This window comes from Jaculus jaculus, chromosome 1 (assembly GCF_020740685.1).
Source record: "Jaculus jaculus isolate mJacJac1 chromosome 1, mJacJac1.mat.Y.cur, whole genome shotgun sequence".
In the NCBI taxonomy this organism is placed as follows: domain Eukaryota; kingdom Metazoa; phylum Chordata; class Mammalia; order Rodentia; family Dipodidae; genus Jaculus; species Jaculus jaculus.
In genome coordinates, this window is record NC_059102.1 from 148443924 (window position 1) to 148468043 (window position 24120).

General features: G+C 52.1%; 1 protein-coding gene across 1 annotated transcript in view; it reads right to left on the reverse strand.

The window, feature by feature from the left end:
• Vav2 (vav guanine nucleotide exchange factor 2) overlaps window positions 1-24120 on the reverse strand; it is a 207494-nt gene that overhangs the window by 52331 nt on the left and 131043 nt on the right. The window contains exon 4 of the mRNA XM_045133914.1: window positions 19439-19507. Coding sequence (XP_044989849.1) covers window positions 19439-19507 — 69 coding nt within the window. The remainder of the gene's footprint in view (window positions 1-19438; window positions 19508-24120) is intronic.

Consider the following 24120-nt stretch of genomic DNA (forward strand, 5'->3'; position numbering starts at 1 on the left):
TTAGGGGAATTTGCAGTTTTATGATAGTTTGGAATTTAGAAAGTACAGTGCCTTTCTCACTCATGATTTTTTTTTTTTTATTGTTTGTTGTTTCCCCCTCTCTCTCCTTCATTCTCCTTCTGCAATTCCCAGGATACCTATGTTAGGCCACTTGAGAATGCCCCCCATGTCTGAGGTTCCAAACATCTTTCTCTGTTACAGTATTTAACTACCACAGGCCTGTCTTTGGGTTCAATGATTCTTCTGCCATCTGCAACCTTGTATCAAGCCAACGCAAGGACTTCAATTCAGACATGTTTTCCACCTACAATAGTTTCTCTTCCTCTGCTGTCTTCCATTGGTTCATTTCTTTGTCATAGGTTTCCCTCTGAATCTTTGACCAGATGTATAAATCTGTCATCAGAGTTAACTCTGTATGTCCACTTGACTGGGCTGAGGGGTACCCAGAGAGTTGGGCAGCATTCTCTCTGGGTATGTCGATGAGGATGTTTCCAAAAGAGAGTAACGACAGAATCCAGGGAATGAGGAAAGCAGATGGCCCTGACCAATGTGGGTGGGCATCAGCCAATTCATTACTAAAGCCTAGATGCAAAGAATGGGTTGGGGATGGGCCAGCTGACCCTCTTCTGAACTGGGACATCCATCTTTGTCTCTTCCACCTCAAAAGTCCTAGTTCTCAGGCCTCTGAGGCCAGGACATATGACAGCATCCTCCTCTCTCACACATACCCCTAGCCAGTTCTCAGGCCTTTGGAGTCAGAATAAGACCACTCACTTTCTTCTCAGAGAGCGATATTGCGGGCACTTGGGGTCTCCAATTCCCCATGATACCCCACCATGTATCTGTACCTGTCTGATCAGTTCCATCTGCCCTACAGAACACTGACTAACACAGCTGTTCATTGAAACATCCGGGTCATCTTGAGGCTGGCTCCTGCGGACCATCTGTTCCTGAGCATGATATATGTTCTCTTTCTTTGCAAGCTGGCTGATTTTATTGGACATTGGACTGTGAAGGAAGGATGGAGACTGGACCCTGTGACTTCTGAGAATCCCATTCTTGCTAAGAGTGAACCTAGCTGAATTCAGACTTCCAACCCCTTTCCTTCCTGCAGTGGGAAGAGTTCACCCGGCCACTGAATTCAGCCTCCAGCTAGAACCCTCAGGGACTTTCCTGCACAGGTGAGATGAAAGGATCCACCAAGGACATGGGTGGATTTGGGGACCCCTGCTTCCCAGCATCACCACTCTAGCCTTCAGTCCCATATTTGGTCCAGTAGTTTGAGTGTTGAACGTCCTCCAAATGCCCATGTGTTGAAGGCTTAGTCCCAGTGATACTACAAGAGGTGAGGGGACCTTGAGGAAGTGAGGCCTAGTGGAAGGACGTTAGGTCACTTGCACGTCAAGGAGATCATTGGGACTCCCATCCCACACTCTCTCTTTTCACCTCCCAGCTGCCGTAACCTAAACAGACCTCTCCCACTATGAGCCCCCTCATGACGTATATGTGCCATGGGTCAAAGCAACTGTGCCAGGGGACCATGCACTGAAGCTGTGAGCCAACATCAACCTTTCTTCTTCACCTTCTCTCCCCTTCCTCCTCCTTTTTTGCTTTCTTTTTTGGTTGTTTGTTTTCCAAGGTAGGGTCTCGCTCTAGCCCAGGTTGACCTGGAATGTAGTCTTGGGCTGGTCTCAATATACAGTGATGCTCCTACCTCTGCCTCTGAAGTGCTGGGATTACAGGTGTATACCACTATTTCTTTTCTTCTTCTTCTTCTTTAGTATGTCTTGATTTTGTATTTTTTTAAGTTTTATTTATTTGCAAGCAGAGAGAGAGATATAGAAGAGAGACAGAGAGAGAGAGTGGGCACACTAGGGCCTCCAGCCACTGCAAACGAACTCCAGATGCATGTGCCCCTTGTGCATCTGGCTTACGTGGGTCCTGGGGAATCGAACCTGGGTCCTTTGGCTTCACAGGCAAGTGCCTTAACCTCTAAGCCATCTCTCCAACCCCTTCTTCTTTTTAATGTGTAGTATGTAAAGTGCAGTGTATGCACATGTATGTGCTGGTACGCTCTACTTGCAGACACAAAGAGGCCAGAGGAAACATCAGGTGTCCCTTTCTCTCCTGCTCATCCGGGTATTTCTGAACGTGGAGCTGCAGTTTTTGTGATTCTTTAATCTCGGCTTCCCACAGATGTGCATGGCCAGGTCCAGATGTTTATATGGGTCCTGGGGAATCAAACTTGGGCCCTCATGCTTGTAGCAAGTGCTCTTGCCTGCTGAGCCATCTCCCCAGCTACTTTCCTTCTTTTCAGATTGACTGTCTCTGGCATTTTGTTATAGAGATGGATGCTGAAAGACACTTGCGGAACCTCAGTTTTCTGCTGAGGAGTGGGTAAGGTCCTCATACAAAAGGCCCTATCCACTTGAGTTTGCCCCTCCATGGGAGACTCCCCCAGCTTCAGTTTTTCACTCTTGTCCAGGGCTTCTAAATATGTTGTCGTGTGTCTTTTCCAAGTTGTATAATTGCTAGATACAAAGAAGTTTGCCTAACCTCACTATTCTGTCACTACCAAGAGTCAGACCAGACCCACTTTGCACCAGTATAAACAGAGGCTCAGGGGCACAGCCATGTGAGCACACATAGTAGTGAGAGCTTCCTTCCTCCCACAGTGAGCCCCTTGCAGAGAGCCAGAAGATACCACCAGGGAGGGAGGGGGTGACTCAGCCTCTGTCCTCTCTATACTCACAGAAGGGACAAGACCATGGCACTGAGGAGGTGGGAATACTTCCTAGTGATCATCTCAACATCACACAGGACTGAGATGCTAGGAATATAGCTAGGAAAATATCCAACATCACACAAGAGTGAGATGCTAGGAACACTCCAACCACCTCAACATGACACAGGACTGAGATGCTAGGAATACCCCGTAGCAGACAGCTTCAGGTTCACTGAGATGAACTTCCAGACCAGGTACAATTATGGAGGCAGGAATATTTATTGAAGCTTTCAGATCCTGGGGAAGTTCCAGAATAGCAAAAGAAGCTGACCTGCTTTCATAGGACCAGATACACACACACACAGATGCACAAGCCAAAAGCCAAAAGCTACACAGCATAGCACACTTCAGGACCTCCAGCTAGGCACACTTTGCATATCTTTAGATTGAAACCTGACCCCACCACCACACCTTAAGATCCACCCAGTGACACTGCCTCCAGCCTGGTGGCTGCAAATGCAAATGACAAACAAATAAACACTGAGTATACTGGAGGCCATCTATTCCAACTACCACACATCCCTAGGCAGACACCCCAACATCTCACAAGACTAAGATGCTGAGAACATCCCTAGGCAGAGACCCCAACATCACATGAGACTGAGATGCTAGGAACACCTGCTGTGCAGTCACAAAACATCACATGGGACTGAGATACTGAAAACACCCCTCCATAGAAACCTCGATATCACACGGGACTAAGATACTACGAATACCCCCAGGCGGTCACTTAACACATGTTCACAACCATGTTCAGAGCCGTCCTTTCCTCTCTAAATCAGTGGTGACCAGGAGCATCCATCCCCGCAGAATCGCATTTCATGGACCACTTCCCGCCATCTCCCCTAACCCATCCAGAGGTTAAACGTGAGCAGCCAGAAGCACAGGAGGAAAAGCCAATCCCCTTCATCTGCAGACAACAGACACTCAAAGCCACAGAGTGCACACCTGCTTCCTCCCTACTCCACAAAGCCCGCTACCCAGAACCTGCAGTGGACTGGTGGACAGGGTCAGCATCCTGCTGGGGAGCCTGGTACCCACCCTCTTCTCTGGATCCCTAGCACAGAATTAGGAGACAGTGGGTGACCAGACCTCCCGCACTAACGCCACTCCGCATTTGTTCCGCGTACTCCCAGGCCGTATTTAATTCAGGTCAACGAACACTGGGAAGACAACTTTGTGCACATTATTAGAAGTGATAAGACTACAGAACTGAAATTTCACCACGTGAACATTCTGAATTACGGGGAAGTGGGAAATAAAGAGAATGACCATGAGGCCAGTGTTCATTATATTCATTTGCAAGCAGAGAAGGATAGATGGAGAGAGAGCCAGAAAGAGAATGAGTGCACCAGGGCCTATAGCCACTGCAAACAAACTCCAGATGCATGTGCCACTTTGTGCATCTGGCTTTACAGAGATCCTGGGGAATTGAACTCAGGTTGTTAGGTCTTATAGGCAAGTGCCTTAACTGCTAAGTCTTCTCTCCAGCTGGGGCAAGTTTTTAAATGAGCATGAAATTATAAACATAAAACCCAACATGCTTGTTAAAATAATATTCTTAAGATTAAATTGAGCAATTAAGACAAAAGACTGCCAATGACATAGATCTGAGCTAATCAATATTTATCCTAAAACCAATTTTATACCAGAAGACTGCTGGGGTTTTGGGATAGAAAGACCATGGTTCTGTGACCTCATGGTCCATATTGGTGGGGGGGGGGGGGGCGGCAGCTGTGTACAATCCTGGTGTCAGATGGTACTTAGGTGTGATGGTTTCTATGGATGGTCAACTTGACAGGATCTAGAATCACCTGTGAGGGGTTATGGACACCAGGTTCGCCTTTGGGTGTGTCTATGCGAGACTGTCTTGGTTAGGCTAACTGAGGTGGGAAGACCTCTGACTATGGGCAACACCATTCCACAGACTGGGGTCCCCATACAAAAAGGAGAGAGCTAGTTGAGCATTCAGAGTCATAGCTCTGCTTCCTCGCTATGGACTGAATGTGACCAGCTGCCTCGAGCTCCTGCCCTGACTTTCCCTGACGTGAGGGACTATAACTGGAAACTGAAAGCTGACATAAACCCTTCCTCCCTTAAACTGGTTTTTGTCAGGTGTGCTTTCCCAGCAACATGAAGTTGATTCACGCGTCAGGTGAGACATGGAGCTGCAGGAATATCACTCAGTGGGATGCCAAGCTCGGCCCTCCCAAAAAAGTCTTTCCCTTTGGCCATGGCAGCATGGATATCCCATGATCCTTAGGAAAGATAACAGCTCCGAACGTGAGTCTCCTGAACACTTTGTGACTCCGCGTCACCTGTGACGACAGGTTAGCGTGCACCATGACCAGCTGGGTCTGTGTGGGAGGCCCGAGCTTGTGGGACGGGCGGCAAAAGGGCCATCTGTGCTGGGCCAGGAGGGAAGGTACAAAATGAGACTCAGTGAGTGGCCAGCAGTATTCTGGGTGGGCAGTGCAATGGCAGGGTGACGGACCCAGTTGTACAAGGACCCTGGCCTCTGGTTTCTCAGAAGACGCAAGCTCATTGAGACCCCCAAATAAGGTCTTATAAGACCAATAAAAGCCCCACATGGCCCTGAACACAACCCCCAGAGACAGGCAAGGCTACGCTGCCTAGCCTCTCACCTGGGCTTACCCCAGCCCACGTTTCCACAGTTCTTGGAAAGTCCCCCAAGGCTCTGCCAAGTCCTGCAGGCCTCTGAGTCATCCCAGAACGAGGCCGCCATGCTCTGGTTGGCCCTGTTAGGGTGCTCCGATGGCAGCCCGGCACCCGGCAAGTGCCAGGCTCCCAGGAACATGGGAGAATGGAGTCCGTGTCAGCTGGAGCCACGCTTCGTGGAAGAGCTCAGCTTCCCACTTACTGGAGTCCAGCCAGTGCTGGTGAGTTCCCATTGCCTCCAGAGCATGTGGGCCGGACGCGTCTCCTAAGGGGAGAAGCCGATTCTGGCTTGTGGCCTCCGGAGTAAACAGATCCAAACACGTTTCTAACTCAGTGAGCGTGCATGCGTGCGTGTGTGCGTGTGTACACGTGAAAATGTCATGATGCATGTGTGGAGGTCAGAGGCCAACTTCAGGCATCAGACCTCAGCTTCCATGTAGTTTGAAGCAAGGTGACTTGTTCCCTGCTGCATTCATTGGCTACTGGCCCACGTGCCCCGAGGCGAGTTTCCTTTTTCACTCAAGGCATGCTGGGACTGCAGGTGCTCCTGCAACAACACCTGGCTTCACGGAGGTTCTGGGGAATCCAGCCTCAGGTATTCACACTTTGTACCTGGAGCTAATCCCCCAGGGATTTTTGATTATTTGGGGGGGGGGGGATGCAAAGGATCTAACATGCTAGTTGGGTGCTCTAGCACTGAGCAACACCCTCAGCCCAAAATCAAGAAATTTTTTGACACCCCCCCCAAATTAGACCATTAGGACTAAGGAGATGGCTCAGTGGTTAGGAGGGCTTGCCGCTTAAGCACGAGGGCCCGAGTTTGATTCCTCAGCATCCACATAAGAAGCTGGTCATAGCAACACACTTCAGCAGCCCCGGCCTTGGGCAGGACAAAGGCCAGAGAATTACTGGAGCTCAGTGACAGAAAACAGCAAGCTCCCTCTCGAGAAAATAGAGGAGAACCCCCGACATTCTACTCTGGCCTCCGCACGTGTACTTGGGACTTATGCACATGCGTGTGCATGCACACACACACACACACGCGCGTGCCACTCGAATATCACATGACACACCATGCATGTTCCATAAGGGAAGGAAGGAAAGAATTCGAAGCGCAGGGCTGGGTGCTGAGCTAGCTATCCTGGATGTCAGGGCTCACTCTTCCTGGTCTGGCTGCTGACCAGAAATCAAGAGCAGACTTGCAGGGAGAGCCCCAGACAGTGGCAGGACTATGCACTGAGATATAGCTGGGACATATGGGACAAGGGCAGGGAGTTCCCCTCACCTACCCCAAACCTCTTCCTCTCACCCTCTCTCCCCTGCAGTTGCCCACAGCCAGCTGCACCGACAGATGCTAAACCCTTAACAATGACTTCTGTCCTCACAATAGCCTGAACTCTTCCAGAAAGAGCTCCAAGAGGCCAATTCCCATTTCCCTCACCCCCTGCCTGAGCCCCCACTTCCCGGGGGGCCCCCATGATTGTTATCCCCTTTCAACAAGGCAGCTGCTCTGAGGACCCAGCTCCCTCGCCCAGCAAAACTGGGGGAAGTGAACAGACTGCCCTGTGCTTCGGGCACACTGGGTGTTTATAGGAGACATAAAACATCGTCCTGACAGGCTCGGGAGCATGGCGTGCCGCTCTTGCCCCAGGCAATCTGTGGCTGTCGAGTCAGTGCCAAGCCACCAAGAACTTGTAACTGGGAAACCAAAGTGAACGTTTTGTAACCTCGGTCCACACCAGGTGGAGGTTCATTTCAGGGCACAAAAGATAGAGAGAGGTCACTGTGGGGTGGATGGTCTATAGGGGGACAGACGGATGGACAAAAGCCATTTGACACATCACTCACCCCCAGCAGTCCTAATATAGCCCTAACCATTCCCCTTGGTGGAGAGTCTCTCCCTGCTGCTGGGATCCCAGAGTCACAAAGCCCAGCTGACCAGACCCACCTACCTAAAGATCCCCCAGGAGCTGTGTCCTCTGGGCTGTTCCCTTTCCCCTATGCAACTGTCTCTTTTCTGTCAATTCCTTGTAAGCCACAGAAGAGCCCGCACATATGTAGGAACTAGAAAATCACAGTGCCTAAGGCACTGGGTCACAGGGGCTGGGCCCTGGAGCACGTCCTGGGCCCCAGGACAGATGGCTAAAGGTTTCAGTTCCTCCTTGGTCATGTGAAACATGCTGTGTGCAGCCTCCAGAAAGTCACTTCCACTCCCCAATTTTATTCCTTCAACTGCAAAACAGGGCTTCTGCCTATAACGCTGAGCCAGAGCTTCCCCCCCCCCCCGCCCCCCAGTGGTGTTGAGGGTCGCAACAGTAAGGTGTGAAAGGCCACTGCGCAGTGCAGGAATGTGCCTGAATCCTTCACACAAGGCCAGGCACACACTCAGTGTTCTTCCTCTTACCACCCTGTGTCCAGCCCAGGTGAAGTGACTGGCCATCTGCTTGCTCTGTCCCTTAAAATGACCCTTACAGAGCATGTCCCATCTGGGGAGTGAGGAACAGAAGTAGCAAGACAATGAAAACGGTGATAGAGTTCATCCTGATGCTCTGGGCAAGTGCCCCGAGAAGGCATCTTTTCTTCAGCCTGGTAGGGCTGAGGGATGACTTTTGTTTTGTTTTGTTTTGTTTTGTTTTGTTTTGTTTTGTTTTGTTTTGTTTTGTTTTGTTTTGTTTTGTTTTGTTTTGTTTTGTTTTGTTTTGTTTTTCAAGGTAGAGTGTCGCTCTGGCCCAGGCCAACCTGGAATTCACTATGGAGTCTCACTCAGGGTGGCCTCGAACTCACGGGGATCCTCCTACCTCTGCCTCCCGAGTGCTGGGATTTAAGGCGTGCGCCACCATGCCTGGCTCAGGATGACTGCTTTGCAGGCAGGAGTTTGGCAGCTGTTATAGAGGATGTTAAATCGGTGACGGGACGTCGACAGCAAAGCTCAGCGTGGCACGCTCACTCATTCTGCAGCAGCATTCCTTAAGTGTCACTGTGTCGCACCTGTGCTGAATGCCTGGGGCATGACATCAGAAAGGGCACATATCTGTCTCTTGGGGTTTCCAGGAGATTGGTGTTTTGTTTTAAATTGCTCCTTAGCTTTTTAATTTTTCTATATTTATTTATTTGAGAGAGAGAGAGAGAATGGGTGCACCAAGGCTCCAGCCACTGCAAATGAACTCCAGATGCATGTGCCACCTTGTGCATCTGGCTTACGTGGGTCCTGGGGAATCGAACCTGGGTCCTTTGGTTTTGTAGGCAAGCGCCTTAACCACTAAGCCGCCCCTCCAGCCCAGGAGAATGGTTCTGAAGAGCCCCTGTTGGATGGGTTTGGAGCCCTCTCCTTTCTGATGGAAATGACAGCGTAGCCACACTTAACATTAAAACTCCTCCAGAAACCCCTGCTGCGATGGCATTAGATGAAAGAGGACAGGGCTATGACCATCTTGGTCTGGTGGGCCTCCTGTGCGTTGTATGCTGGTGCACACGTCTGAATATTTTGCCAGGACAGAGGAGCAGCAAGGGAGCTGGCACCACAGGCTTCAGGAAAGCCCTTCAGCAGAGAGCAAGCCTTCCCTGTGATGCTGGGGTCAGGGAGGCTGCTGAAACCCACTGTGCCCCCTATACCACACTCAAGGGCCCATGAGACATCTTGAGGGGGCAGGACAGGCAGCAAAAAGTGGGGAGGGGGGCTGGAGAGATGGCTTAGTGGTTAAGGTGCTTGCCTGAGAAGCCTAAGGACCCATGTTCGACTCTCCAGATTCCACGGAAGCCAGACGCAGAAAGGTGAGGCAAGTGCAAAGTTGCACATGCCCACTAGGTGGCGCAAGTCTGATTTCAGCGGTGGAAGCCCCTGGCACGCCAATTCTCTCTCTCTCTCAAATTAAAAACTAAGTAAATAAAAGTCCCTTTTCCACATTAAAAAAAAAAAAAAAGTGGGGAGGGGCTACCAATCCACCAGCACACGCTAACTTCCCTCAAGCTGGAATACAATGGGCCCAAGTCCCTGCCCTACCGCAACCCTGCAGCCCTCTTGACAAGGCTGGGAATTAGGCAGTTGGTCATAGCATGGGACAGGACTAGGCTATGCATGCAGGTCACAGTGCTGTCAGGACAGCTGGCCCTTGGTTCCCAAGTAACACGAAGCTGAAACTCAGGCTGTCCCAGGACCCCAGCCCAAAATGTAGCAGTCACTGGCCTGGCAGGCAGGTGTGGTGACCACACTTCAGCAGATCCTACACACACACCCTCCAAAAGGCACTCCAGGGCGGGGGAGATGTCTCAGTGGCGAGAAGCACTTGCTTGCAAATGCAAAGCCTGCTGGCCTGGGTTCAATTCTCTAGTCCCCCTGCAAAGCTAGATGCACAAAGTGACACATGGGTCTGGAGTTCACTCACAGACTGCAAGAGACCCCGGCACACCCACACTCACACTCTTTTTGTTTCTCTCAAATAAATAAAAACATTTTAAGAAGGCACTCCAGGGGCGGAGAGATGGCTTAGTGGTTAAGGCGCTTGCCTATGAAGCCTAAGGACCCACATTAGACTCTCCAGATCCCATGTAAGCCAGGCACACAAAGGTGAAGCAAGTGCAAGATTGCACATGCCCACTAGGTGGCACAAGCATCTGGCATTTGATGGCAGTGGCTGACGTCCTGGTGTGCCAATTCTCTCTCTCTCTCTCTCTCAAAAAAAAAAAAAAATAGTTTTTGAAAAAAGGCACTCTAATCTGGGTGGACATGTCTGCAATCCTAACACTTGGGAGACTGAATCTTTAAATTTGAAGGTACCCTAGAATGTATATTCGGACCATCTCTCAGAAACATGGAGAATATCTTGACCCACCACCTCTGCCACCAGCCTAAGGAACGTGGCCCTAGGCAGGAGGGGGCCATCCGTAAAAGGTGCTTCACTTCCAGCCTCCCTCGGATTCTAGTCGGTTAGATGGGCTGTGATCTTCCCAGAGGTATAAAGGAGCTTTCTAAGGGGGCTGGGGTCCATTTGTTTTATTTTTATTGTTGGAGATAGGGATTCAGGCTGGCCTTAAACTTTTTATATAGCACAGGCCTGTCCTGAATTCTTGATCCTCCTCCCTCCGCCTCCCCATTGCTAGGATTATAGGCATGGGCCACCACCACTGGCTTGTAGTATCCCTCCCCCAACCCCCCCCCCTTTTTTTTCCTGTGGCTCCTGCTTTAATTGGGCCCTTTCTGTGGAATCTGTGTGCAAACTCACCCCTTTTGAAATGCAGGTACTTGGGGTGAACCCAAGGTCTCCCTGACATACCTCTCCCAACCCACCTATGAATCATCTAGGAAAGGAATCTCTGGGCGTGCCTGGTCTTGATTAGATTAACTGAGGTGGTGGCCGGTTCCATTCCATGGGCTGCGGTCCTGGCCTGTATAATGTGACTGAATGTGACCAGCTGCTTTAGACTCCTGCCACCATGCCTTTCTCACCATGATAAAATGTAACCTCCAACTCTGAGCCAAAACAAGCCCTTCTTTCCTCAAGTTGCTTCTTCTTGGGTATTTGGTCACAATAAAGAGAAAGTAACACAATGGTACTTCGCAGCAGCTCCACAGGGCATCCTGCACCCGGGGGGGGGGGGGGGGGGGGGGCTGCCTCCCTGAGCAACATGGAGCTCTTAGGAACTCAGGAGATGATTTTAGACTTGAAAAACGTGAACAGAGGAAAACCACAGGCTGGAGTGTGGTCGGAGGTGGACTCCCACTATGCCAGTGTCCCAAGCAGGGATACACTGACTGATACGCTGGCCCCTGGTTCCCTGCTGATCTGGTAAGGTCCGGAGGTGGCCACAGTCAAGTGAGAGGTATATCACTGCCAGCAAGCCACCCGGACCCCTACCTGTGCCCTTCGACTTGAGGGCTGCAAACCCCCTGCGTCTATACACCCGAAAAATTACCCAAGAAGGTATACAGCACTAAGTGAGACATCTCTATCACCCTCCAAGGCTAAGGGACCATTGTGGAAGAGATGACAAAAAGAATGTAAGAGCTGAGCCAGGCGTGGTGGCGCACACCTTTAATCCCAGCACTGGGGAGGCAGAGGTAGGAGGATCGCCATGAGTTCGAGGCCACCCTGAGACTCCATAGTAAATTCCAGGTCAGCCTGGGCTAGACGAGTCCCTACCTTGAAAAACCAAAAAAAAAAAAAAAAAAAAAAAGTAAAATAAAATATAAGAATGTAAGGGCCAAAGGGAGGGGAGGAGTGCTTACAAAACTGTCTTCCAGACACAAAATGACCATGGTATTTCATGACAGTGAAGTTTCTCACAGTGGCTGATACTACCCACACAAGACCTGAATAATAGGAGGAGGAAAAAAATGGGGCTGCAGAGATGGCTCAGCAGTTAAAGGTACTTGCTTGCAAAGATGCCAACCTGGGTTTGATTCCCCAGTACTCACATAAAGCCAGATACACAAACCGACGCATGCATCTGGCGTTCGTTTGCAATGGTAAGAGGCCCTGTGTGCCCATATTCATTCTCACTCCCACTCTGCCCACAGATATATAAAAAAAAATAAAATTACCCAATGGTATTAACACGACACATTGAAAGCTGTGAAATGGTTTTATGATGTAATAAAACGCACAGCTATACATTTATGGATAAATTATATCCCTGTCGTGGCCTGATCACATTTGTTTAAGCCTGAAAACCAATTCCAAGGACAATGGAGTTCCAAGCAGGCTGTTCCATGACAGACTATGGACTCTGTGGCTTCAAAGGGACATCTGGGCAGATGATTTCATGGCATAGGTGGAGAAACTAAGAGCTGAACAGCCCCCACCCCCACAGCCGAAACAGAGACATCCCCTTGCTTAAGCGTCAACTAGCCCGGGTCATTTGGGTACAGAGGCCCCCGGAAGGCAAGAGGAAGACAAGAGGGCGAAGCCACACCCTTGACACCACCCCAGTGTCCTGGCGGCTGTACCCTGGATCTCACATGCACATCCTGGCCAAGGCTCAGTGTCCTGGTCACCCTGTCACCCTGGTGCTCAGGGGTGGCTGTGTGAGCTCCCTCCACAGAGGCTGCAGGGATGCGGACGGAGGTCTGGATTTGTCCAAGAACCATCTTCCTGCTCCCCCAACACTGCATGGACAGAAGCCTTCCCTCAACTCTCGGATCTGCGTGGCACCTGTGGCGTCAAAGCTACCTTGCTCTACAGGGCATGAGATTCACGCCAAGGGAAATGGGCAAAACTAGTGATGCCACGGCCCTCCCCCACCTCCCAATGGGCATCAGCATTTACAAGCACTCAGCTGGGAGAGAGACCCCCACCCTCTCACCCTCCCCCACCAACTGTGCCAGGTGAGGCCTTCGGCTCCTCGGGATCAATCTCCATGTCTTAGACCATCCTCTAGTCTCTCACCCAACCCAGGAGAGAATTTCCAGACAACCCCTCTATTCCTTTCCTTCCCCTAGCAATGACTGGGACCTTTCACTCGCCAGACACCACAGGCAGGAGGGCAGGGGTAGCTGGCCTGGCACTGAGGAAGTGTGGGCATCTGCACATGGAGGGATAAGAACATGCCTACTTCTCCATCTATGTTCGGGTGAGATCCACCAGTCATGGCACCACATGGCTTTGAGCCCAGAGACCCTTTCCAAGCCCTGCTCCATAGCAGCTGATGCAGACCGCGCCGGCCTCAGAGAGCAGTGAAGGAGGCCTGTCTATCAGAGTGGGCAGAGGGAAAGAGGGGCAAGAGGACACTCAAGGCCTGGGCACTCAAAGCCAGAGCAGTGACAGGGCAACTTCTAGAGGCCTGAAGGACTAAACCACTGTGTCATCGGCTACTATACTGAGGCCAAAGCAAATGGCTTCAGCACGGAGGTGACCAACACCGAGACCTTGAGCTGCTCCCAGACACCTCACCACACGTCCTCTCTGGCCAGCAAAGGGACCTTCCAAAGCATCCTTCCCCGCACTTGGTAGTTTGCCAGTGACGCCCCACCAAGCAGGAGGTCACGGTGGTATTTGGCATGTGACTTTGTCTTCCATGGAGAACAGGTCTTCCCCCCTGTGAGTCCCAGGGAGGCTAAGAAACTGATTCTTCCAGACACAAGGCCAGGTCTCGGGCTATCACAACACACTCCATTTACCCCAGAGACACCTAGGGCATAACTCTGAGCCGGGAAGAGTCGGGGGGGGGGGGGGGGCTAGCAGGATGGCCTCACCTTGTCCAGCACACCTAGCTGTCTGCTCTGTCTTCCATGGCTGCAATACCCTCCCTGCTCTTCACATGCTCCTGTGACTCTGGGAGCTGGCTGTCACTCTTCTGAGAAACCGTCCTGCTTCTTGGGCGGAAATCCCCAGGCCACTGTGTTGAGCGGATGGATGTCAGCTCTCCCATACAAAAGTGCGATTAGCCTGTGGCCACGGGGTGGTAGCGAGAGTCTAAGAGTAGGCTTGAGAAGTAGGATTAGGGGGTGCCAGGGACAGCCCGTCTGCAAACGCAGGTGCTCATTTGTAGAGCAATTTAAAATAAGGCCTTACTTTGCTCAACACTGCCATTTTTAAGCGGCAAGGTTTTGTGTTAATTTTTTTCAGCCAGCTGCTCTTACCATGTGATTAAATGCTAGTTGACGATCTCAAGAACAAGCTTAGAGCACTTGGGAAGATAGCCTTGTTCAGTGCTGTTCACATGTAGGGTTTTGCTCCAGCCCATGGGAAGGTATTCAGGACCTGAGACTCAGGCTGCCTGGCTCAGTGGTTCGGAACCATGCGTGCTGGCTGTCTAACACACAGCACGCTGACAAATGGAGCTGAGCCAAGCTCACACTGGCCACGTGATGGCCAGTGGCTGTGGCAAGAAAAAGAATATCATTTTCTTATTGATAAGCAGTTTGTGGACAACAGGACCTACCAGACACCATTTTGGATCTATCCAGTCAAATAAAATGCAACCTTCAAATTAATTTCATCTTGGCTTAACAGTTAAGGCATTTGCCTGTGAAGCCAAAGGACCCAGGTCTGATTCCCCAGGACCCACATAAGCCAAATGCACATGGGACACATGCATCTAGAGTTCGTTTGCAGTGGCTGGAGGCCCTACCGAGCCCATTCTCTCTCTGTCTCTCTTCTCTCTCTGCTTGCAAATAAATAAAAATTATTTTTAAAAAAATTAATTTCATCTGAACTGGAGAGATAGCTTAGTGGTTAAGGTGCTTGTCTGGGAAACGTAAGCAGCCACGTTCAACCCCCCCCCGATCCCACGTAGGCCAGACACACAAAGTGACGCATGCACAAGGTTGTGCGTGCATGCGTATGAGGTGGTGGCGCACACATCTGGAGTGCAACTGCAATGGCAGGAGGCCCTGGCACGCCAAGTCATTTTCTCTCTGTGTCTCTCTCTCTCATAAAAAAATAATAATAATTTCATCAGTTTTTTACTTCTTCAGACTGATTTTTGTGTCTATGTGTGTTCAGGTGCATGTATGTGGGGGTGTAGGCATATGGATGTAAATATATGAATATATGTGTAAAGGCAGGAAGACAAGCTGGGGTGTCGTTCCTCAGGCACCGTCCACCTTTTCTGAGACAGTGTCTCTCATTGGCGTGGCACTTGCTAATTAGGCCAGACTGACTGGCCAGCAAACCCCAGGGATCCTCCTGCCTCCATCAGCTCAGCAGCGGAATTACAGCTGAAGCGCTCAGCTCAGTTCTGGGAGCTGAACGCAGGTCCTTGCGCTTTCAAGACAAGCCCCCACGTATGTAACTCGTGTTTGATTTCCCCGGCATAGTGCTGCCAAGGTCACCTGAAGCCATGCTGGTAGTAAGAACCACCGGGGTGCTTGGTGCCCTTGCCACGTGCCCTTCCTTGCTCACGCACACTTCCCAATGTCCACCTTCCCAGCAGTCCCATAGGGGGTGCCAGGGACAGCCCGTCTGCAAACGCAGGTGCTCATTTGTAGAGCAATTTAAAATAAAATGGACCGGCTCCATGTGTCACAGAGAAGAAAACTGAAGCAAGCCAGGTGCAGTGGCGCACGCCCTCAGTCCTAATACTGAGGTAGGAGGATCACCATGAGTTCAAGGCCAGCCTGGGCTACAGAGTGAGTTCCAGGTCAGTCTGGACTAGAATGAGACCCTGCCTCAAAAAAGGATGGATAGAAGAGAGAGAGGAAAGGGGGGGGGGGAGGAAAGTAGAGAGGGAGGGAGGGAGAGAATTGAGGCAGAAGGAGTTGAACACCTGCCAAGACCATGTGAACAGGAAACGGCCAACGTGAAGGTGGAGGCCTCGCGGGTCTAGGAATGAGTGGACTGTGGCTCTCGCTGTGGCTTCAGGTCCCACACGGAGGTCCATAGCCCTCGGCCAGGGGCACAGAGGCAGCCTGAGCTCTCCTCATCATCCACTACCCTGCCCCAAAACTGTTCTCGCACTCTGCCTCTTATGTGGAACATAGTATCTCCGGGGGGCGGGTATGGGTCACACTTGCTTTGGCATCCCCGGACTGACTCGGGTTGACAGACTCAACAACCAGGTGACAACTGAATGTATGCGAGGTTCAGTCGCTGCTCACAATGGTTCCCCAGTGATCTAAAACCATACCCGGCGCCCTAGGGACACAGTCACAACTCGGAACCCCCTCCCCAACACACACACACAGACATTGCAGTGGGGGGGGTCTGGGTAGCTGGGAGGGCCCTGGCATGGGACTCACACCATTTCCCCAGCTCCTGCCTCATGCCCTCTCCAGGGCATTCTGAGGAAGACATATCATAACTGCTTGTGGAAGGGGTAAACATCACAATCAGGTCCACAGAGATGGGTGCTAGAAAATTCTGCTTTCCAGTGAAAAGAGGGGGGAAAAAAAGGCATCAAGAATTTATTAAACTCGAGCCACTGGGACCAAACCACAAGTTAAAGATTCAAACTCACTCCCATTCCCTATAATTTATAATTCGTGTTTGCAGTAACCGCTATGCTAAGGATTAAAGAGACTCAGTGCGTACGTCACAGAGCAAAAGCACTGGACTGGGGAAGGACAGATGTCCCTGAACATGCTTTTCTCTGAGAATGGTTTCGTCTTGTTTGGGATCAAAAGACTCATCACAACAGCTAAGGGCACAGAAGGAAGGAAGTGGGTACCCAGGCTCTCGTCCTAGGTTACCACGTGGGAGTCCCCCCCCGCCCCCCGACAAACAAAGGCCTTGCCACCTCTGGGACAACAATTTGGGAGGGCATGCCTGGCTTGACACCCAGAAAGATAGTCCATGCCTAGCCCAATTGCACAAAGGCCCATGAGACCCTTGTCCTTCGGAGCACCAGTCTGTGCCAGTGAGAGGGAAGCTGCTTTTAGAAAGCACAGACCCAAAGCTTTTGCACTGGCCAGGTGCCCCCTGAGCTCCTGGGCACCATCTTACATGGTTCAGAAGTTAAGGGACAGATGTGAAGTTAAATTATGGCTCTGCCACTTACGAGCTTAGTGATATGGACCAGTGACACTTCCTCTCTGGACCCATTTCCTCATCTGTGAAATGAGGGTGATGCGAGAGAAAAAGCCACCGGGCAGGGGAGGCACATGTGGCCGTGGCATGGCCGGAGAGCACCGCCCAACGCTGCTATCCTTTCTGGCAGGTGGAAGCTACACTGTGTCCACCAAGGGCGTGAAGGGGTATGTATGAGACACAGGGCCTGACCTCAGAACCCTTCTTGTCTATGGGAGACACCTAATCACTGTGTGGCTCTCAGAGGCTGAGGGTACCAGTGCAATAGGTGGTGATGCCAGCTAGGGCAGGGCATGTAAGGCTTTCTAGAGTAAGGGCACCTACGCCTGGACGTAGCGGGCCAAAGAAATTTCTAAAAGCAGAGGATGGGGTGGGGGAAGGTGGAATGTCCAATCTTGGACTCAGCACATGCCCAGGCTATAAGCTCTCCTACAACACCGGGGGCAAAGGACTCCTGTCCTCTGTCCACCTACTCCACCCAACCCCCCCACAAACCCCTTCCCCTGAGTCGCTGTCTCTACACAAGGCTCCATCTGTACCGCAGGAGGCCCCTTGGTGCCCCTGGGCACCTTTTCTGAAGTTTTCCAAGTCCCTCTCTGTGGTGGTTTGAATCAGATGTCCCCCATAAACTCATGTGTGGTCTCCAGCTGGTGGCCACTGGGGAGCAGAAGCCTTGCTGGCATATCTCTGGGGATGGACTTACGCGTATTACAGCCACCACCACCCCCACAGCCAGTCCCCCCCATGCTGGAGTTCAGCTCAGTCTCCTGATGCTGTTTTCCACCTTCTGTGGCAGGAGGTGACGTCTAGTCTCTGCTCTACCATTTTTTTTTTCCTTCCATCATGAAGAAACTGTAAGCCAAAACAAACCTTTCCCCCACTCCACATCAGCTGATTTTGGTCAGCTGTTTTGCCCCAGTGAGGCAAAGGAACGACACTCTCCAATTCCGAAGACTAGTCAGGGTCACGGGGGCATCTGGCAGAGTGCATCAACTCCTGGCACCCCTCCTGAGGTATTCTCTAACCCTCTACTCCACAAGTGGTAGACCAAACGTCCTAAGGAACTCTTGCTTGGATTCCCACTCATGGGCTCATCCCCGACCTCATGGTGGACCCAGGTCAGAATATGGACCAGTGGCAGCGATTCCAGGTAATAGAGCTTGTGGCTCTCACAAGGCTGCATGACTCTGGGCTATGAGCCCAGGTGGCATGCTGAATTATGGATGACTTTATGCTCATATCAGTAAGATCTTTTTAAAAATATTTTATTTATTTATTTGAGAGAGAAAGAGACAGGCAGAAGAGAGAGAGAGAGAATAGGTGTGTCAGGGCCTCTAGCCACTGCAAACTCCTTGTGCGTCTGGCTTTATGTGGGTACTGGGGAATTGAACCTGAGTCCTTTGGCTTTGTGGCAAGTGCCTTAACCACTAAGCCATCTCTCCAGCCCAGGCAAGATCTTTTTATAAAAACTGCTCCATGCTCTGGAGGAGCCCTGGATGTAAGGGTGAGCTAGGCAAGCCAAGCCCCCAGTAGAGTGTCTCAAACAGAGCAGGAGCTCAAAGCATGCCAGTCCTTACTGACATTCAATTCCTTTCTCTGCCTGTCCAGCAAGGCAAAGGGGGAGACAGTAAGTCTCTCCAGAATGAACACGGTTCTCTAAGAACAAAGAAATGCGCGTTGTAAACCAGGAACCTGGATGGCAGTCTGCTGGGGGGCCCAGAGGAGCCCTAGGCTTGGAATTAGGGCAACAAGTCCCCATGAGTCAGGGCCCACCGATGGCATGCCAGAGCCTGGGCAGACCCAGCATCTCTCTGCCTGGTTCCCTCTCCATCTCATCACCCAGCTCAGAGTAAGCCACTCCCTGACCCAGCAGTGGGCTGGGCAACCCCACGCTGGCCACATGATCCCAGCCTGATCCCAGCAGGCTACAGAAGCAGATCGGGGGCTCTGCCATCCCTGTGTGGGAAACAGCCTGGCTTGGGTTGCGTGTGGGCGTGCACTGGTGGAGAGAAGAAATGGTTGAAGGAAGAGAGCTGGTACGGCAACACGGAGAGGTGGGAGCCCTCGCTCTCCCACTAGCCCCAGCCTGACTGTCCAGCCACGAGGCAGTCTGAGCCACACATCCATTGCTTTGCGCTTGCCTGGTGTGGTGGCCAAGGGCCGAAAAAGAGGAATGCATCTGGTTCCACGAAGACCACTCCACGTGGGCTGCCCATCCGGTGCCACTCTCGGCAGCCCTACAGAAAAACAAGCCCCTGGGCACAGGCCACTGACTATATAGCCAACACACACCGGGTCAGTCAGCGGATATGGACGACCCAAAAAGCAGAGGGGACCGGGCGGAGGCTGCTGGTCTGCTGGTCATGCAGAAGCCTCAGTTCCGGCGGGCATGGAGCCACCCCCAGGGGGTGGGCAGTCCAGGGCGGCTGCACCCTGCGCACACAGCGCCCGTGCCTTCCTAACTGAACGCACACATTCGCCTTCTCCACCCCAACCCACAGGCCCTCCTTACTCAGCCAGCTCCTCCAGGCTGCGGTAGACATCATCATCGTTTTCGGCAGTCTCCTCTGAGGGGAAAGGCCTGTAGAGAGAAGAGGAGAGTGAGGACGGCAGGTCTCCACGGCCCTGGTATCCTGGGCACCTGCCTGCAATCCACCACAGGCCTTACCTGGCTCTGAAGGAGGTAGCTGAGCTTATCACCCCTGTGCATGAGAGATGGAGCCCACCAGGTTGGGGGGGGGGAGCATTGAGGGAGTAGCCCCTGGGCCACAGGGCAGACGGGCCCTCTCTGAGGCCCCCAAGCCTTAGCATCCCGTGGGCAAATGAAGGGACCTGGACCATGGGTGGCAGCAGCTTTCAGTCTATGTCACCGTGCTGGCAGCCACACGGGGGGCGGGGACGTTCTTAAGAACACAGGTCTCCCAATACCAGTCCCCCCAAGGATAAGATACAGACGGAAACTCTGGGAGGCTACACAGTGTCCTCTGCTCTTTGGTGCCTGGAATCTCGATGGAGATCACCCAACTAGGACTTGATACAGGGTTAGGGCAAGTCTTGAACAGTACACGCCCGTCAATGCTGGCTGCCTGCCTGCAAGTGTCTGCTTGTGTCCCCCCCCCCCCAGGAGGGTGCCCAAGGGAATTGGACCCATGTGAAGATGTGCCCCGGAAGGACGCTGCTGAAAAGCTATGGTCCTCAAGGGATGTATCACCACCACACCCGTGAAGTTGTCACACGGTAAACCCACAATGGCCGCGTTCTTTCCCTGTTGGGTTAACCTGCAACTGAGCTAACCTACAACTCACCAGCCCCAGCCCGAGCCAGGTGTGACAGGCATCCAGCCGCACACTGGAAAGGGAAGGAGTAACGTGCATCCGGTAGCCATCTCCACCACTCACCCACTCCATCATCTTATAGATGCCCTTCACCAACCAAACTCCCTCGCATTGAGGGTAGCAGTGGCCTCTTTGGGTCAGATCCAAAGACACTTTTTTTTGTTTTGTTTTAGTTTTTCGAGTTAGGGTCTCATTCTAGCTCAGGCTGACCTGGAATTCACTATGTAGTCTCAGGGTGCTCTCGAATACAGGGTGATCCTCCTACCTGTGCCTCCCCAGTGCTGCATTAAAGGCGTGCGCCACCATGCCAGGGGTAGATCCAAAGACACTCTTGACTTCCCTGCTTCCCCAATAGCCCATCTGCTGTCGGACCCAGGTGGCACCATCCTGCTGATTTCAGCCGGGACACACATATGCATAGTTTCTTCCCTCCCGGGCTCACACTGGCTTCTCCTCTTCCCCAACTCCAAATCTGGAGTGCCTGGGTCACCTTCCACGTCTTCCTCAGTCTTCCCCTACTCCCAGGTGACCAGGAATTCACCATCGTCAGCAACCCACATCATGGCCCTGATGAGGTTAACACAGTGGCTTCCTCGGTGACCTCCCATGTCAGCCCTGGCTCCCAAGCAGCCAGAACCCGCAGTCAAGATGTAGGCAGGCCTCACCTCTCCTGAGCTCCAGCCCTTAGCAGCTCTCACCTCTCAGGGACGGAGCCCTTCCCAACCTGGGCAGCAGCACCCGCTCTTCAGAGCAGCACTCAGTCAGTAACAGTGCCTGGGCAGAGGGAGGAGCCCACGCCACCCAGGAGCACGGCTACACTGACACCCCCATCACAAACCTTCTTGTACCTCATTCAACCCTCCACCCCAGGCCAGCCCGCTTGCTTCTCAGTCTACAGACCCCTGCGTTCCAAAGTGTCAGAGGAGGAGGGGATGTCACACACTGTGCTTCCCACGGGGCCACAGGGACACTCGTGGTCCACACAAGCTCGACGCCTCTTCAGCGGACCAAGTGGACAGATGTCAAAGGGAAATACTAGGGGCAGAGCACTGCGGATGGTGAGCGGCGCAGATGGAGGGGGGGTGTCCGAGCGCGGCTCTGAACGTGGGGTGTGGGCCTCCTTTCACCGGAACTGGCTTGTCAGAACTTTTTACCACGTCCCCAGGAGACAGAAGGGTCCAGGAGTCCATTGCTTGTCTAGATTTGAGACCTTTTGTTCTCTCTGGCCATGAAAATCACATCACTTTGTGACTGGGGTACGTGTGCCAAAGCTGGATCCCCAAGACCTATGATAAGGGGGACGCCAGAGTGGAGCAAGGCACCAAGGAGCTTCCCTGTTGGTGGGCAGGCCCAGGGAGGCTGTATTCCCTCCACCCCAAAACTCAGCAGCCACAAGGAGGTAACTCGGGGGGGGAAAGCATTTTGGCTGGGACACAATGGGAATAAGAGAAACACGCCGATGTCACCGCAGATGTGTCCGTCCGCCCCACCGGCACAGCTGCCGTACAAAATGAGCATCAAATACCCTCCCCGGGCTTCTCCAGAGCTGGCCAACAGCCCGGGAAGTGTCCATTTCCACTTCTCCTGCGGGGCCTGTGGCCCAGGTGAGTGTCCCTGCATCTGCCTGAACCACCCAAGCCAGGCACACAGTGGGCCTCCAAAGTCCCAGCCAGAGGAAGGCACCATGTGCGCTTAGAGCCAGGGGCACAGGAAAGACATCAGGGAGTTCAGAACACGTGGCAAAATGCCTCTTTGGTATATTGATTATTGTGACCAAAAGAAACCAAATTTGACCAAAGCAGGTGTGGCAGTTTGAACATGTGTCCCCTAAAGACTCAGGTGCTATTTATTTATTTATTTATTTATTTATTTATTTATTTATTTTTGAAAGTAAGGTCTCACTCTAGCCCAGGCTGACCTGAACGGAATTCAGCATGTAGTCTCAGGATGCCCTCGAACTCACAGCGATCCTCCTGCCACTGTCTCCCCAGTGCCAGGATTAAAGGCATGTGCCATCACACCTGGCTTCAGGTGTTTTATTAAAGCTTGGGACTTGGGTCTCCAGACATCTGGTGGAAAGGAAGTGTCACTGGGGGAGGGTCTTGGAGTCCAGCCCTAAGGTGTCACTGGGGAAGGACCCAAATTCCAGCCCAAAGGTAGGAGAGCGCAGGTCTGCGCTCTGGGGGTCCTGCCTGCTGCCAGTTCATGGCTGCTTGCTGCTTTTGTTTTCTGGGGGCTTGTTTGGGTGGTTCTCTCTGCTTGGATGTATGGAAGCAGCTCTGTCCACCACTGATGAAAGAACTTCTTCCTGGATCTGTACGCTTGAAGTAAACCCCTTTTTCCCACAAACCCCGTCTGGTGTGAATGCTCATCCCAGCGATGTGGAGCTGACTCCAACGGCAGGAAAAGCTCTTTGACTCCTTCTGCCAAATGAGGAACAAACATTGTGTAGCCATTTCTTCTGACTTGAAGTAGTCTTCTTCCTTGGGTGGGGAGCTCTCAAGATTCAGGAAATAAAAAAAAAACAGCATACAAAGCTTAGGAAATAAATGAAACTCGAGTTTCTGGAAGCTCTTGAAAGGCATGACTTGCAAGGCCCGCCCCGATGTTATATAAGCAGTAACAGCTGCGGGTGAGAGGAGTCCGTTCTGTCTACTGAGCCGCCCGCAAATTGTGCCGAGAGCTCGCTCCAGAGACGCAGTCGTTGCGAGCTGTCACCCGTGCTGGGGCGGGAGTGTTTCTGATGATGTGGCTGCCTTTGAGTTCTCCATTCTCCCGTCAGTGACCCCAGTGAACTCACTGGTTCACTGTGCTAGACTCGAGTGGAATGGTTCCTTTACTCTGTCTATGCACAGACATTTGTTCACATCTCAGGAAAGGTTACACAAACAGGGACACAGCCTTCTTTTTGTGAATGAACTTACCCTTAGAAAGGAAATGTGTGTTAGTAAAAGGGCTTGTTGCAGAAGGAGAGCTACTCCACTGGGAGGCAACTCGGGCTCCCTTTAGGACTTTCATCTGCGCAGCAAAGTGGCTTTATTCACCAGATACTGTGTCCTCCCCTTCCCCAGAGCGCGTCTCGATCCCCAGTTTACTTCTGAAGTTCGCCGTGATCTATGCAAGCTTTGATGGCGGGTCCTTCCACAAAGCTCACTTTTTTTTCTTTTACAACACTCGCATGCACATGTACAACATTAGGATTGTTTTGCTCAAAGGCAAAAAGATAAAATTGTTTTTTTCTCTTGTTAACCTGCCTTGCCTCAATTGAATACACAGGCAGGCCAAAGAGCCTACAAGGGGCAGAAGGAAGCAAGGATTCCTCCCTATGACCTGCTCTGCCCTCTGCAGACAGCGAGAGGAGGGCCCAGGGACAGACTTCGCTGCAGGAGACAACCACAGGCCATTCTGCTAGAGGAGGCAAAAGGCCACAAGGAGGCCATACAGAAGGCAGATCAAAGGCCGGAGGCAGCCAGCGCTTTCAAGAGCCACAGGCTAAATCGGCTCATTTCTAGAAAAGCGGAAGATACCCCTTTCATTAAGTCAAGCATCGCCCTGAAGCCCCAGGTGTGAGTTCCAGCAGGAAGCAGCTATTAACTGGCGACCCAGCAGGCAGCTGGCCCTGCCCAGTATGCACGGTGGCTGGGATCCCCTCCCCATCTGGTGACATTTGATGGGCACGGTACCTCAGCAGGGACGGGAGCCACTTCCATAGCAGCCTCCACCAAAGCCAGGGCCTGAGCTCCAGGGCTGAGGGATCAGGATACCTGAGCCAGGGGTGAAGGTTTGGATCTCACCTGCTCCATCAGGTCTAGGGTGCCCATAGAAGATACACATGGAGCTCTGGTTCGTGTCCCCCTGC